At 33.3% G+C, this 15,991-nt stretch overlaps 1 protein-coding gene across 1 annotated transcript; it reads right to left on the reverse strand.

The window, feature by feature from the left end:
* Window positions 1-4,953: 4,953 nt before the first annotated feature.
* On the reverse strand, window positions 4,954-6,998 carry LOC116118950 (protein SHI RELATED SEQUENCE 1). Its single transcript, XM_031404905.1, has 3 exons — window positions 6,608-6,998; window positions 5,885-6,504; window positions 4,954-5,432 (listed from the first exon to the last, which is right to left on the reverse strand). Exons 2-3 carry the CDS (start codon window positions 6,486-6,488, stop codon window positions 5,017-5,019), a joined length of 1,020 nt encoding a protein of 339 aa, XP_031260765.1. The 5' UTR covers window positions 6,489-6,504; window positions 6,608-6,998; the 3' UTR covers window positions 4,954-5,016.
* Window positions 6,999-15,991: the final 8,993 nt, after the last annotated feature.

Consider the following 15,991-nt stretch of genomic DNA (forward strand, 5'->3'; position numbering starts at 1 on the left):
TGTGCCAATAAATTCTCTTAGTAATTTGGGTTATATATAATTTAAAAAACTCATTAACTTCCACTGCTATGATTTCCCAGTTCCCCATTATGTCGAAAAAGCAAAAATGGAGAATTTATTTGAAGGGAATATGAATTATACAAGAAAGAGGTATCGCTCCACTGGAAAAAAGTTAAATAATATTTTAACAAGTGGTCGGTAGAGCTAAAAAACGAGCAACTTAATTTCAGTAAAGGCATAGTACAGTTCCATCCATCTAAGCAGAAAGAGAAAGTAACAGATGATCCAAGTTCTCTGAAACAGGTCTTGATTCATATATATATATATATTGGATTTTCTCTCCACTGTCAGGTAGCTTGTCACTGTTAGACTTGGACTTTTCCTCTCGGAATTCTTCATCAATCATGTATTTTCTTTGTTCATAATTTCGCAGACAGAATTGTTATAACCTATTACCAATAGGTCAAACAGAAGAGTTCCCTTAACAAAAACAAATCTATTGCACAGAAGCGTAAAGTTAGAGCAAGCTTTTTGTTTCAAAACCTACCTAAAAGCACAATACATGCAGCCTTCTTTCTTCTCACACAGACACAGGCTACCATTTTGTAAAGAAGAGTTAAAACCTATATAATTATAGTGTTTCTTCTTGGATTTTCCTTCTCTTTTTTAAGCTAGGAATACACAGTTTTACACACAGACCGTCTCCAGCTTTTTGACAAGCAAAATAGGGCTTTATCTTAAAACCAAGTTGATGAGCAACAAACCCATTAGGAGCACAGCCGAGACTAATTGATAAAAAGGTTTGTTGGGACCAAGCAATTATTTATGGCTTTAACAAGAAACTAAATTATGTTCCAGTACTTTTACTACTACTACTTCTACGTCTCTGGCCTAACTTTACTATAGCTCTGAATGCCACTCACCCTATACTGCTCTAATTCCATTACAATCACAAACCCTACCCATTATTTTGAAATTGCCTTTGGTTTTTCCATGGCAAGCCAGCAAGGTATTTTGTTTGAGATTGATGCTTAATCATTGCAATGAATCTATTAAGATTTCTCTCTCTCTCTCTCTCGCTAGGGGTGCATTATGGAATTCCATTAACCATTATATTCATCTAGCGCTTTAAAAATGCATAATTCCAAGTAGGAACTGCCAAGGCTACCTCTATCCAATCTTTGTTTCCAGCTTCTATTTTACTTCTCAAGTCAAGGGACATGGAAAGCATAATTTTGATGCATATATTGAGCTGAACAAATGTTTATCGAGGTGGGTTACTTTCTTCTCCTATTAGTTCCTTTTAAAAGAACAATAAGCATATTTTCTCTTTAACTTTGTTTTTTCCTTTTCTTTTTCTTTTTGCCTGTTAAATGTTTAACACTACTTGCAGGATATAAAGTCTAGCTAGTTAGAACAAATTGTGTAATGAGTCCAGAGGTAATTACATTGATATCTTGGAGTATAAAGGGCCAGAGAAGAAAAGAAACAAAAAATAAGAGGGTGGGTGGAATCTGAAACCAAAGTGTGTTTCTTGTTCCTTTGGTTTCAGGAAATTATACCTCTTTGTGTCGATACATGAGAATCCGTAAAAGGTGAAAGTTTCTGAACAAGGAAATATGGGGACAATCCATCTCAAAATCATCTGTAGTGAAGCCTTGTTAATACTTTTTTCTATTGGGAGAATTATATGGCCCTCCATCCTTTTCTGGCAAACATTACATCAAACTATACTGCTAATTAGCATGCGTTAATTTAAATTACTGAAAACCCTTAATCAATTAAGTAGAGCTCAAAAAAATTGCGGGCTTTAGAAAGACAGACAGACATAGATTAAGTGTAACCCTTGCTTATTTGCAAATTATCTTTACATAAAAGGTGGTGAGTTCATTAGTGAATGGAGTAATATTAAATTTTGTGCTTAGATTTTAAGGGTTCGATTAATATGTAGTGCAATATCCATGTTTTAATTAAGGAATGAGAGAGGTTCAGTTGCCTAAAAGGTTGAGGCATTACCGAATCAGTCCAACTAAAAATAACAGTCTTAATTTAAACATGGCAGATTAATCAGGAGCTGCCTTCTTTGCGAAGAAATTAAATCAACACATAAACTACTTCATATCCTTACTGGAACCACTAAGATAAAGTCCATTCTACAAAGGGATAGGTGATTCCGAAACCAAAAACTTATGTTTGTACATTTTTAGGACTATCATTTTCTCTTTAACAACTCCACTGAGAAGTAATGATCAACAATTTCTGTAAAGCAAATTCTAACATCAGACCATTCTTTGAAATTCTACAAGTAGTTGAACCATTCACATGCCAAATGTTTGTGCGCTAAAAGCTCTTTGCAAATGGAAAAAAATGCTAGAGGGACAACACAACGGTTGTTGATGCAAGACAATGAAGAAGTACTTCTAATTTAGATTAAGATGACAAATTAAGACACAGCCATGAAACGTAATTGCTTCTATAGTGATCGATTACACTATTCTTTTGCCTTTGAATTCTGGTTTTGGACTATATGCTCTCTTGGGAAACAAAAGAAAGCACACATGTACATCAGAAATAACTCCTCATAGTCATTGGTCTTTTATATGCTCTATTTACTTCAATTGTCCATTCTTTCTCAATTATAAAGAATATAATAATCGTGATGGGTTGTCCTTTCTATAGTAAATAGAAATTTAAAACCATAGTTCTTTTTCCTTTGCGAATTGCCATTTGATATTTTGTTATCTATCAAAATCTTCAGAATTGTTATCAGAAGAATTGGAGATATGTTTGACCAAACTTTTTCAAAAACAGTGTAGTGTAGTGGGAGAAAAACAAGCATACTTTAGGCTCCTAATATTAAGGGTCACTGAAATAACAAGCAGTATCGTTTTTTCTTGCAACAGCACATTATTATTTGCATTTAAAGTTGTTATTTTGAGCCATTACAACACAACTTTACTTTCTTCTTTTCTTGTGTTCAGTGTAGAATACTTGTAATTTATTATCTAAATAGGTACCTTAGTTTGAATATGTAATCTTCACATATATTTTTCTTAAAAGATTAAAAAAACTGCATAGACATTAATCCAGGCCTGAATCCTCACATCATAGCTGAATTGAAACAGACATATAATAAAGCTTAATTGATTTATTTTTATCACAATGACATTGCATGATTACTAAACACTAATACTTCGAAACCATGCAATGGAATAATATTGTTATTTATATTCTCAATAAGTCTTTGATAAAAAATATTCATTCATTTTCTGGAAAGATGTACAATTATATAAAAAGTCTACCACTAGCTATAGTGTCTCTAAGGCATATATGATTTCTTCTTCACTCTGGCTTGCTTAAAAATAGCCTTTTTAAGTCTATTGTTGTAATTAGATTTATTTAAGTCAAAGTCAAATAAAGGGTAAATAAATTGGAACTAACAGTACTACTTCGCTGTCCAATCTTTTCAGGAAGGATTTATTTCAAAAATTAACTAGTGAACAAGCCAACACTGAAAAACCCAAACTATACATCAGTGAACCTTGGTTAAACGTATATTTAGACCTGTTAATTCATATTGGTTAATAAGTATATAGGCTCTCAAGTCTCAACATGTACAATAATAAATCTTGAATATTCATAGACCTCAAGACACCCTCCACTCCCCTTCCCAAAAAATGAACCTGGTTTTATTTAATTTTAGTAATAATAATTATAATAATAAAGCACATCCTTCCATGCCTTCTATGAAATCTTATATTAATTTGCATGTAGAAATTACAAAGAGAAAAAATGTAGCAGGTCTGAGAATGAATCTCAGGAATGATTAAGGATCATATCATTGTATATGAGCATGCAGAAAGTATTTTTAAAAAATAAATAAATAAAGAATCAAATCATTTCATTATATTCTGTGAAAATCAAAATCCTTTTCTCGATAAGTGAGAAGAAATATATATGTGAGGATACAGATTCTCTGTTGTGGCAAAGAGAACAGAAAAAAATGGCATGGGCAGAAGTTAGTAGTTAAGGAAACGGTTTGGTTAGCACATTCTAAAATCTTCACTTAACAGGAAACACCATTCTTGTAATAATGGAAATACTGTAACGTATGCAACTATCTTTGCATCCATGTAATTATACGTACAACAGCTTTTTTTTAAAAACAAAAAAAGAAAATTTGCAGGCAGTGCATTAAACTAAGAGCTGCAGATGATAGGTAATGTTTCCCATTTTATCATCAAGGTCACGTCAATGCAAGTCTATTCTCAATATCAAAATCAGAATAATGATCACACCAGAATTTATACATCTAGAGAGAGAGAGAGAGAGAGAGAGAGAATTATTGTTGTTACTGTTGTTATTATTTTATTTATTTTGTTCAGCTTTCTAAGTTGAACGCTGTTAGCTCTTGCATGGCTAGTTGGAAACGTTTCCATACCCCGATATGTAAAAGATGAAGTCTTTGTAGATTAGTGTGTCCAAACAAAGACGAAACAAAATTATTCGTCCCATTTGGAACCGGCAAACATACGGGTTAACAGGAAAAGGCAACCATCCAAGTTCAAAACTAACCAGAATGAGCAAAGAAAATGCAACCCAGATAGACATATATTCAAAATATTAAAAGCCAAATTTAAAAAAAAAAAAAAAAAAAAAAGAGAAACAAACACACCATACTCTACGCTACATGTTCATGCCTGCCAATTTCACCCAAAAGTAGAATAGATTTGACTGAGAAGATTAATGTTAGGGAGAATATATAAATTATATATAACAAGATAATGGTAACTAAAACCTTGAGATTTGGACGGGAGAATTAAACATCATCAGTGTTATCTCTCATCCTTCCAAAGTTTTTGCCCTTAATTGAGAGCTAATGCTAAAATAAAGGTTATATCATGCCATATCTACTTAAACATTAACATTAGCATAAAATAAAAAAACATAAACACATATTACTCTAAAGGTGACAAGCGTGGGAGACAGTAGTAACCAAAAGATGAGCACGGAGCTTTAAGGAGACCTTGGGCTTGGAAAGAATTGCGTACCAGCCATGAAAGTGTGGAGTGGGGTTGGGTATAAAGTAGAAGGATCAAGATATGCGGAGGAAGAAGGGGCAGTAACAAGACCACCAGTTACAGTGGTAGAGACGGTGGCTGAAGTGGTGGGAATGGGGTCAGCAGGAATGAAATTCAACGCTGCTGGGGCCTGAAATCCTCCACCACCATCACCACCGGTAGAGCTCTCACCAGTGGTGTAGTTATTATCAGGGCCTTGATCGTAGAGAATACCCTTGAAGATATGACCTCCTATGGTCACAGCCGTTTTATAAGCATACTGGTCATCGTCGTCATCGAGGCTTGACACTCGGACGCACCTGAATCCCACTTGAAAGCTCACTTCTTCAGGAAAATCTCCATCTTCTAACCCTAAAAAACCCCAAACCAGAGGAATATATTATTAAAAAATCTAAGCTTCGAGTTAAAAATTAAAGGTCTTTCTACACACAAATGCAAGCGGACACGTTTTTGCCACACATATATGAACAAGGGACCGAGACACACAGCAAAAATAGTTCCTTCCCTGTCAATTCACTCGTAAGGACTAGTAAAAAACAGTATTTGTAAGGAAAAGAGAAAGAAAAGCTGATGATATTCATTATGGGAGTCGATTTCTTTCCACTGAATAGCTACACATGGGCTCCCTTTTTATTTTATTTTCTGTCTTTTTAGAATTTTCTGTAGATGCGTCTCTAAATTCCTACATAGAGTCAATCTTTGAAACTGTGAGCATTTCAACAAAACCGAAAAAAAAAAAAAATATATATGTACATATATATTTATATATATATATATCTTATAGAAACCAAACAAAACAATACCTGAGGCAAGAGAAGAAGAGCTCGGATTCTCTCTCTGCCTCTTTGAATTCCCTCCACGAGCTTGGTCTTCTTGTTGTAAACGTTCTTCTAGCCTTTGTTTTTGCATTTCAGCAACTTGTTGCTGCCTCTCTCGGCGTTTAGAAGCAGGAACCCAAGTGCTTTTAACATGGGTCGAACAGTCGAAACCACGGGCCTTACAACAAGTTCTGCATCGCATGTGAGGACAATCTTTCTTCGCTTGGTTGCCACAGTCTTGACAACTAGAGCTCCCCACTCTACCACCTCTCATCGGCGTCGATCTTGATGGTGAACCGTTAACCAGGTTGATTGCGTTCCTGCTTGGTCCGACGCCTAAACCAACTGCTGTTGAGTAAAGATCTTGCTGTTGTTGAAGCTGCTGTCGTTGCTGAAGGAGTTGAGCTTGATGTTGAAATAGGTCTAAGCCCTGGTAAGGATTGTCATTGTTTCTGTACCAGTACCAAGCATCAAGTGGAATTGCGTTTGGTGGGTTAATATTTTGGTGAAGGTCTTGATAAATGTTGTTGTTTCCTACTCTTCCTCCAGCTCCTCCTCCACCACCACCTAATGAGAAAAACCCAGCCATTGTTTTTGCTTTATATCTGAAATACACCCCAATTGTGACATTTAATCCATATCAGAAACTTCTCACTAGTTTAATTATAAAAAGTAGCAGATTATATGAAAATTATGAGTAGTGAAAACCTCGATAGTTGAAATTTTGTCGGTAGAGAAGTCGAAAGTTGTTTGTCTTGTATCCGTGAGTTGAATTAGAGAGAGAGCGTCGTAGAGTATATTTGAGGGACAGTCTTCAACTCCTTTCTTCAGCTTGGATCTTCTTTCTCATCCAAGTGTTGGTTTTGGTGTATGTGTTGGCGTTTGTAGCTACTATTTACTTAGGAATTAGGATTACTGCTCTCTATCTGCAATAGCCGCCATGCTCTTTCTCTCTCTCTCTTCAATCACCCCCATCTCTCTCCCTCTGTAACTTTGTTGCAGGTTTTGAGTTTTTGTTTCTCAGGTTCTGAACACTTCTTCTTTTGTATCTAGAAATAAACACCTCCCTCTTTTTGTCATCTAAATCTTAAAAAAACTGTAAACTCTTTCACTCATCTATTTAACTGTCTCTCTTCCTTCTCTATATGTGGATGTCACCCTCTCATCTCAAAGAGTATGCCATGATCTTCACCATCTCTTCCTAATCTAACGCTCAATCTTTTGCCACGTCTGCAACATATACTTTTTCCTATTATGTCCCTTTGGACCGGAAAAACCGCTCCTTTTTTTGTTGGGGAGGGAGTGACCTTTCCCTTTTATTTTACTAATAATTTTATCTCACTTATTATCCACCAATGGCCCAATGCTTTCACTTGATCTTCCTCACCTTTGGATTATATTATTTCTATACTTCACCAAACAAGACTTATTTACTACTCCAACTTCTAGCTGTAAAGCAAACTCTATCACTTATTCTCCTTACCACCTATATATAAAACCCTTTTTTTTTATCTATATTACCATCCCATATATAAAATAAAATCTATAGATATTAACAAATTAATAATAATAACACATATTCACAGTGATAAAAAAAGTTTGAATGAAAACAATCTCTGAATGATCAAGTGCTTTGATTGAGATTTTTGTATGTATTATTCAAAAGATCTTGAATTCAAATTATCTTTGGTATGAGTGATTATTAAAACTTTGACTCAATTAATAATTTATAAGCCTATTTGCTTATTTGCTTAAATGGATGTTGGAATGAAAATGTGTTTAAATAGTATTTTTAGATTATATTGATTGACAATGGTGCGGTTGGTTTGTCATCTTGCAGTATAGTTGGGGATTCCATTTGGTTAATAAATTATTGATTAGAGAGATTTGGGCAGTGAAAAAGAGGCGTATTTATCGAATTCATAAAAAATAATCATGTCCCGTGTATAAATTGTGGCTGTATGGGGGAACACGGCGCCACCTCCTTGTACCTTTTCTTCTTTATTATTACCCTTCCATAATTTTCATAATTTAATTAACGAATTCAAGGACCTCTCTTCTCTTTCATTTCTTACCATTCTTTCAACATGTAAATTAAACTGGTTGCGTACATGTAATGTAAGTGTTTAATTTTATTTTTTTATTAATTATTAATTTAATATCAAAGTGACTTTTGGGGGACCATTTTGTTACTGTATTTTCTTAAATCTTGTGCACTCGCTAATTGCTATTAACCAGAGACAATAGGTGATGGACGGTTGACTAATACAGTGAGGCACATTCTTAAATACTAAGGAATAAACTTAAAGTTTACGTTTTTTTTATTAATTTAAGTATATAATAGAAAAATCAATATTTCTAGGTTTTGCTAAGGAAATATTAGGGTTCAATGGGAGTGGAGACAATGACTCTAAGCCAAGTCTCCCTTTTCTGGGTTTTTTTTTTTTCTTTTTTTATCGAGATCGATATCAGTTTATATATATTCATTAATCTCTTAGAATCTTAAAATTAACGATAGATAAATTAATATTATTTTTATTATTGATCGAGTAAATCAAATTCGGATTTTTAATAAATGACTAAAAATCTTATTGATTACTCGACTATTCGTGGTGTTATTTTTGGATTCATAGTAATGATGTGACAAGATTCTAAAGGGTATTTAAGGTCCCACTCTTTATATAATCTAATTAAATAACCTTAGAATCAGCGAATTATAGTACATTTAATTTTCTATATTTAATCAATCTTTTGTAATTGATCAAATTCAAATTGCAGTGAATTTCTGTTGACAATAGTGGTGACATCAATATACAACGTAGATTAATCTCATTTGACGTAATGACTTGCTTGAATCTTGCCTTCACACTCGAGGTAGGTATATATGAAATTAATGTGACAGGAACAGTTTCCACCCTTCGAGAAAACTATTTCATAAACTGCACGACTAGACGTTTTTGAAAAACGAAAACGATCGAATTTTTTCAGTTCCGGCGTCAATGATCACGTCAAGCAATAACAATTATATATGTATATATTCTCATCAAAATAATTGTCACGCACAGCTTTGAGGTTGCTTCGAGAATCCATATTAAGCTCATAAAAGAATTAAACCTGAGTCAGATTATTATTTTTAATTTTTATACTAATAAATTACTTAAAGCGAAATAATGTGTTGAAAACCAGTCGCAGCCGGCGTGAAACTATTAAAATGCATGGAAGAGCACTGCAACAAGCAAAGCCAAGAAGCAAGATAGGGGTTTTTTTTGGGATTTCGAATTTGTAGTTTACAACTGCGCCATCACCTCCCGCCGATTCATAAAAACATTGCACGTTACTCGTCAAATGACCAAAATATCCCTTCCATCAATTGCATTGAACCTGCACACCTTATTAACAGTTCCCTTCGATTCTGTCCAGGATTTTGCTATCACGAAAAGGAAGGAGATTACATTCGAACCTTTTCTCCAACCTACAAAATAAACATCTGCAAAATTTCTCCCTAATATTTGAAGACGATGACCTAAAATCTATATATAATTTATTTATTTCACGATCACAATTTCAGTTGGCCAATATATTGCTAGCTTATTTTTTAATAATTAATCTAATCACTTTTAATCTAGGATGGTCCCACTAAATTTGGATTCATTTACTGATTAAATCAGTCTCATTCAACCCTACCCATTATGCTGCACAAGTCACATTAATCATATATTTAATATTTGATTAATGAACTTACTAAGCTGTGCAGCTCTGATAATTCCCTTTCACATCACAACAAAGTGTTAAGTTAAAGTAGGTTGAAGTGCCCTGATTTGATCATTTCTTCCACAATATTCAAAATTTCTGTAATAAATTAATGGCTCATTGTTAGACTTCTATATTCCCGAATGGTGAAAATGCAGAGAGTAAGGCCACAAAGACTCAAAGAGTAGCTATTAAACCAGACCACGGGTTTCCTCTTTACACAAACAATAGTCCACAATTCTCAATAAAGAGATTCTTGAATCGTGAATCAAAGTCAGTAAAAGTCTGATAGCTATCCTAAATCGATAGGTGCATGTGTGATTTTATTGTCACGTTCGATATTGATTTCAAATTAAAAATGCATGCAGTACCCAACTCAAGTTTGAAGTAGAACCTCTTTCATCTATCTCACCTAGAAGGAGATAACAGTTAAAGAAAGGGAAAATTTTAAAAAATAAAGTGGATTCAGTAATGTACTGTGTCTAATTTGTTCTAGACTTGTTAGACTTACCATAACTTTATTTGAATAGATTTGCATCCCAATGAGTGAAAGTAACACAACAGACAACTTCAAAATTACAAAATAAAGAGGATTGTTATGGAAAAGAGTATTTTGATTGAAAGAAATTAAAGCAGTAGCAGTAGAAGGTAGCTAGTAAATGAAATATCAATGGAGAGTGGCTGAGCAGTGAGCATTGATTGTCATACTATGCTGAAAACATTGTACCTCGTTTGTAAAAGCTTCACTATTTAGTGTAATTACTTTTGAGTAAGTGAAAGGAGAAGCAATGGTTCTTTTACTATTCAACTTTACAAATTTACAGCTGGCTAATAATAAATAAACACCAAATTTTTCAATGCTCAAAGAGTCATAATCTCTACAATCATCTTCTTGTAAAGTTTGAGATAAGTTTGCTTCATATATACTATCAATAATTTATGTTTAAATATTACATGTATTTGAGATTTCAGAGTGTTCCCCGAAGAAAGCAAAAAAGCTGTTTACCTCTTGTTCTATGAAAAGACGTTTCATGCTCATGCATGCTTCCCCCGACCGACATTGTCTTCTCCAATACAAGGACACCCTATTTATTACAGTTATAAATTTGCATCTTAAGTTTAATGGGATTACTATTGTTTACTCTAGTTTTCCCTTTACCCTTTTTTAGTTTTCGAACCCTAATCAAAATTAATTTCTGTAACCAAAGAACAGGAAAAACACAGAGTAAAAGATTAAATGTCCCACAAGAATGTTCTATAATATATCTACACACTACACACGAGGGAAACAAAGAACAACTACTTTATTACAAGTCTAAGGCAAACTCTTCTCATGAACTCATTACCGATTATCCCATGAATTAAGGCATAGAAATTGATGATTATATATAATTCTTTTGGCTTATTTCTATTATTAGTTCTAATTATTTTTATAATCAAATTGTCAAATGACTGATGTCATTAACGTTGTATGAAACAATAATCACTCATATCGTAGACAACATTTTATATATATAAAAAAAAATAAAAAAAAAAATCGAGGAAGTAAAGTGGTAAACAGTGATGAAGTTTGGAGTAAAGGAGAAAGGCATTAAACATGTGATGGATGGGGACGGTGGGATGTCTGTGAAACTGTGGAGGAGCAGCGCAGTAGTTGAAGGTTCTCTCTGCACGCCACGCGATTTAAGGAAGACAAAGAAGGGAGATTTAGTCCCTTTCCCTCTGCTATAATCTACATTAATATTCTATTTCCAGATGAATGATATTGATATGTGGGAGTTTCAATATTTTATTTCTCTCTCTCTCTTCTGTCTCTGATTCTGACCCATTCTCGAGCCCTGTGTTTGTTCCCATGGTTGACTCACTACCTCCAAACATTTAACAAACGCGTTAACTTTAATTACTATTCATCTCCCCCTCTTCTCTTCTCTTAATATTATTATTATTATTATCTCTCTTTTTTCTAAAAGTAACATAAAATGCATGTGTTTAACCAGAGTATAATTAGGAGAATACACTTCCCAAAATCCACAAATCCCCAAGTAACTACTACCAAACTCTAATGCCCATTCAGTCCTTGGTTACATACTAATTCATTCTTAAACTTTCTCTTCCTTAAACACCCATAGTCACCTATATTTCCTTATTTGGCTTATACAGTATTATTTTGCTTAGAGTAATACACCCTAATCTAATCTCATAATCACAACGTAATATCTGATTTGACAACTGTCTGTCACTCCATACATCTAAAGCCCTAAATGATTACCATTGGACACAAACTTATTCTTAAAAACCAACAACAATTTCTTCTCTAAGGATGTTTTTTTTACAAAAAATTGTTATTTATGTTTATTATAAATGAAATAATCATTCCTTAAAATAAATACTCGTTCGTCTGAAGGACGTCCGTTTTGTTAATCAAATCGTCAGTTAGTATAGTGTTAACATTACCTCTACGTTAAATTATAAGATAATTATAAATTATGTATTTTGTTTGTTTAATTATCAAATTATCATCTTTTTTATATATAAGGTGATCATAATTGTATCTATATTACAAAATTACAAATTTTTTAATGATATCTATAATGAAATATGTCTGTTTTTTAAATTAAAATCAGAATTTGAAAAAAAGTCTGTCATTAATAAAGGGAGTGTATTAGGTAAATATATATGGTTTTGTTAAGTTTGGAAGTAAAAGAAAGAAAAGAGAGAGAGAAGTCAATGTCAAGCAATCAGTGGTGGGATTATAGTGACATGTGAATCGTGACGATATGATATGCATAAAAGATTTGATTGTTTCCTTCACCCACCCCAATATCTTATTTATTTAATAAAATATATCATTTATTATCTTCAATTCCTTATTCTGGTTTGGATTGATTCTCTAAATTGATTTACATATCCATTCTCTGGGAACTCGATTCTCATCTCATGTACTGCTCTTTAGTCCCACCATTCATCCTTTCAATTAGGGTTCTCAAATTTCATGAAGATATTTCATATCACAATGAATGCATGTTTTAATATGCTTCCGTGGAACTAAAAATAGTGTATTTGAAGGGACTGATTCCTAAATTTGTAGATACATGTTGTGTATTTGTTATTAGAACACCCACCAGAATATTAACCAATGATTACACATTATACCCCTGTTAGTATAGTCAGAACCAGCTTAATTTATATATTTTTTGTTGAAGATATAAACTATTCTAACAAAAATATAATAGGACCACTTGTGATGTGTCTTCTTACTGTTAATTAATTTTCCTTGTATTCTTTTTTCTCTTAAAAGCCACCATTATAGCACACAGTTCAAAACCTTTTAATGCTTCTGCATGAATTTGTCCTTATTGTGGGATAATAATTTCCAAGAGGTCTGCCCCAGCCCCCCTGCATAGTGAATTGATAAAGGTCCACGTTCCTTATTGGCATTTGGAGAGGGACAATTTATACGATTGCCTTTCTGCAGTTCATCAGAAACTTGGACCAATTTAGTGATAAAACAAAACCACTAAAGTTGAGGACACAAATTCCTAAAAACGTACCTTGCTTGTTAAAAGTTTTAGAGATTTGACTTTACTGTCATTTTAGGTTTCCAATCCAAATTTGTTTTGCCCTTTCTACATATTTTTTAGATACCATAATGAGAATAATGGGTTAATTCAATTTCTAAGTGATTGATTAGAGTTGCATGCATATATACTTTTTGATCATCTTCTTGACATATAATCATATCTCATCTTACCCTATTCAAACTATATCTCACCTCTCTGTGGTTGAATAACTTTTAACGATTGGAGTTAACTATACATAAGGTTTTATGTTGAGTAACGAAGAGACATTTACTTGTTTATCCAAAAGAAAAAAAAAAAAAACTGGATCTCCCCAACTAACTACTCGAAGAGTCAAAGTACTTATGAAAATCCCTAACTCACTCGAAGAGTCAAAGTTACTTGATGAAACCCAAAAAAACAACATTAAGTTGACAATCAATAGTGTGCCATACTAAAAAATTTATGACATTTTGAACAATTTTGTGGCTTACATTTACAAATTTGTCACTTTTGATAATCCCCACTCTACTCTCTACTATCACGCTCAAAGCTGCATTATTTGTAGTTTTGGACCACCTTTTTTATTTTCAACTTTTGTTCTGCCTAATTACTTAATGCCTATTGGGTCTATATATAGAAAATTTGTGAATTTCGAAATATACCCAGTTACACAAATTACATACAATACGGCTGTCTAGTACGTTACCTGGTCCATACCTACACACCTCCTTCCTTCCATTATTTCTCCTTCTCTCTCCTCTCTCTCTCTCTCTATATATATATATATATATATATAAATATATATCCGGATCGAATTCAATGATTATAAGAAGATGGATTCATTGACTTAAATTGTTTATATTGATTAGTATGTTGTAGAAGTAGATGATTATTACCCTGTTTGTCGATTCCATACGATAGAAATGATCCCGTGCACGTTTGGGTACTATTCTGAAAAGATGCTTATTGGGTCATTTCTTCTAGGAAATACGCGCAATTGTCAATTCTTTAGTTAATTTTGGCATACTTTTTCCTGCTTCCTTTACATCTACTTTAATCTTTCGGTTTATTGGGAGCAACTTGGCGGTGCGTATAATTAAATAATCACACACAGTCTAACGACCTAACTGCTAATCAGTTTTGGCCAAACAAACATGCATGTTTCAAGACGGTGACAGGTTTCTTTATATATATATATATATATATTTGAACCTGTCTCATATCAAACTCGGATGGATGTCTTAAAAAAGAGACTTGAATTCAAAGGTTCTGACACTTCTTTTCCTCTCCCACTAGTCAACAGATAAAGAGTTGTTACTGTAAGACATTGATAGAGGCGGGTTCTTCTCCATTTCTATTGTTGTTGCTTCATTCTCCGCTAGTTAAACTTAAAACACGTAAGACTGATTCACAACTGAATCAGAAATCTTTGGAAATGAAAATCACTTTTAATGATAGTCATAGTTTCTTAGCGTGAAGTGTTTGTCATCCACTGATGTTCGGTATTCCATTGCATAACAACTCAGAGGCTGGTTATTTCATCAGTGAACCCTACCTTAAATAATGGAATAGCTTGACATTGCTCAACTATTTGCCTAGTTTTAATTACAAGAGCCATAATGGAGGAATATTAATATTGATGTTGACGTAGCTGGATTTAAATGGATATGGAAATATGGTTATTTAGATACAATTTGTGCAAGATCAGATGACTAGTCTAGTGTTCACTATTATATATATATATTATAATATATAATTTTGAGTCCAATCCATGAATATGATTCACTTTCCATTAATGCATTTCACTAATCATTACCATTGGCCATTCAGTACTTTAGGTTTCGTGTGTAACCAGGTTGTTTGATCAATTAATAGGTACCTCAATTAATCTTAGAGTTATTAACACTTACAACTTAAAAAATAATAAATTAAATATTATATGTAGATGACCCAAAATTAAAACTAAACTTATAATAGACTACCTCTTAACTATCAGGCTTCACAGACCAAAAGATGGTTTTGTATTATTAAAGGTGGGTGCGGTTAGGCACTTGGTTTGATGGTTATCTGTGTCCGAGGGATAGGATTATCAAATCTCTAAACACTGTTTTAATGATAAGAGTCAAGTTAGGAATATGTGTCAGAGTGTTCCACCTAATCTAGACTTTGGTTACTCTAAGATCCCATTCCCATCCACATAATAAGCTTCAAGAAACAGTAACATTATGTTTGTGACCTCAAATCATGAAGTTGCTCTTATGTTTCAATGTCTCATTCTCCTAAAAATAATAAAGAGAAAGTGATGGTATTAAATGTGGAAATGTCACTTCAAAATTTTCATCATTTTGAAGTTGCCTCGATTGGACAAGCATATGAATTGTCCCATCCAAAATACCCTTTTGTTTGAATCACGAAGAAAGTAAGGCACCGCCCAAATAGTAATATAGCGACATCATGCTCCCTTTATATTATAATATTCACATAATGCCACTATCAAACAAAAGCCTTATCTTCTCGCAAATGGCCCTCATTTCATTATTATATTGCATAGTTTGCAATCACTATCACTGAAAACTCACATACCCAACTTCATTTCTAACACTGTTTTATGTATCAATTACCGAGAACTCAACTCATCTCTCTCAATTTCCACTAGGAACCAAGGAACCTACATGAACCAAATTCTGGACCAACAAAGGATATGGTATTCTACTTGGTCCAGTAAGCACACATGAAATAAAGAAGAGGACCCAGTTGAAGAACCATCAAATGGCTTCTGACA

This window comes from Pistacia vera, unplaced genomic scaffold (genome assembly GCF_008641045.1).
Source record: "Pistacia vera cultivar Batoury unplaced genomic scaffold, PisVer_v2 Contig866, whole genome shotgun sequence".
NCBI lineage: Eukaryota > Viridiplantae > Streptophyta > Magnoliopsida > Sapindales > Anacardiaceae > Pistacia > Pistacia vera.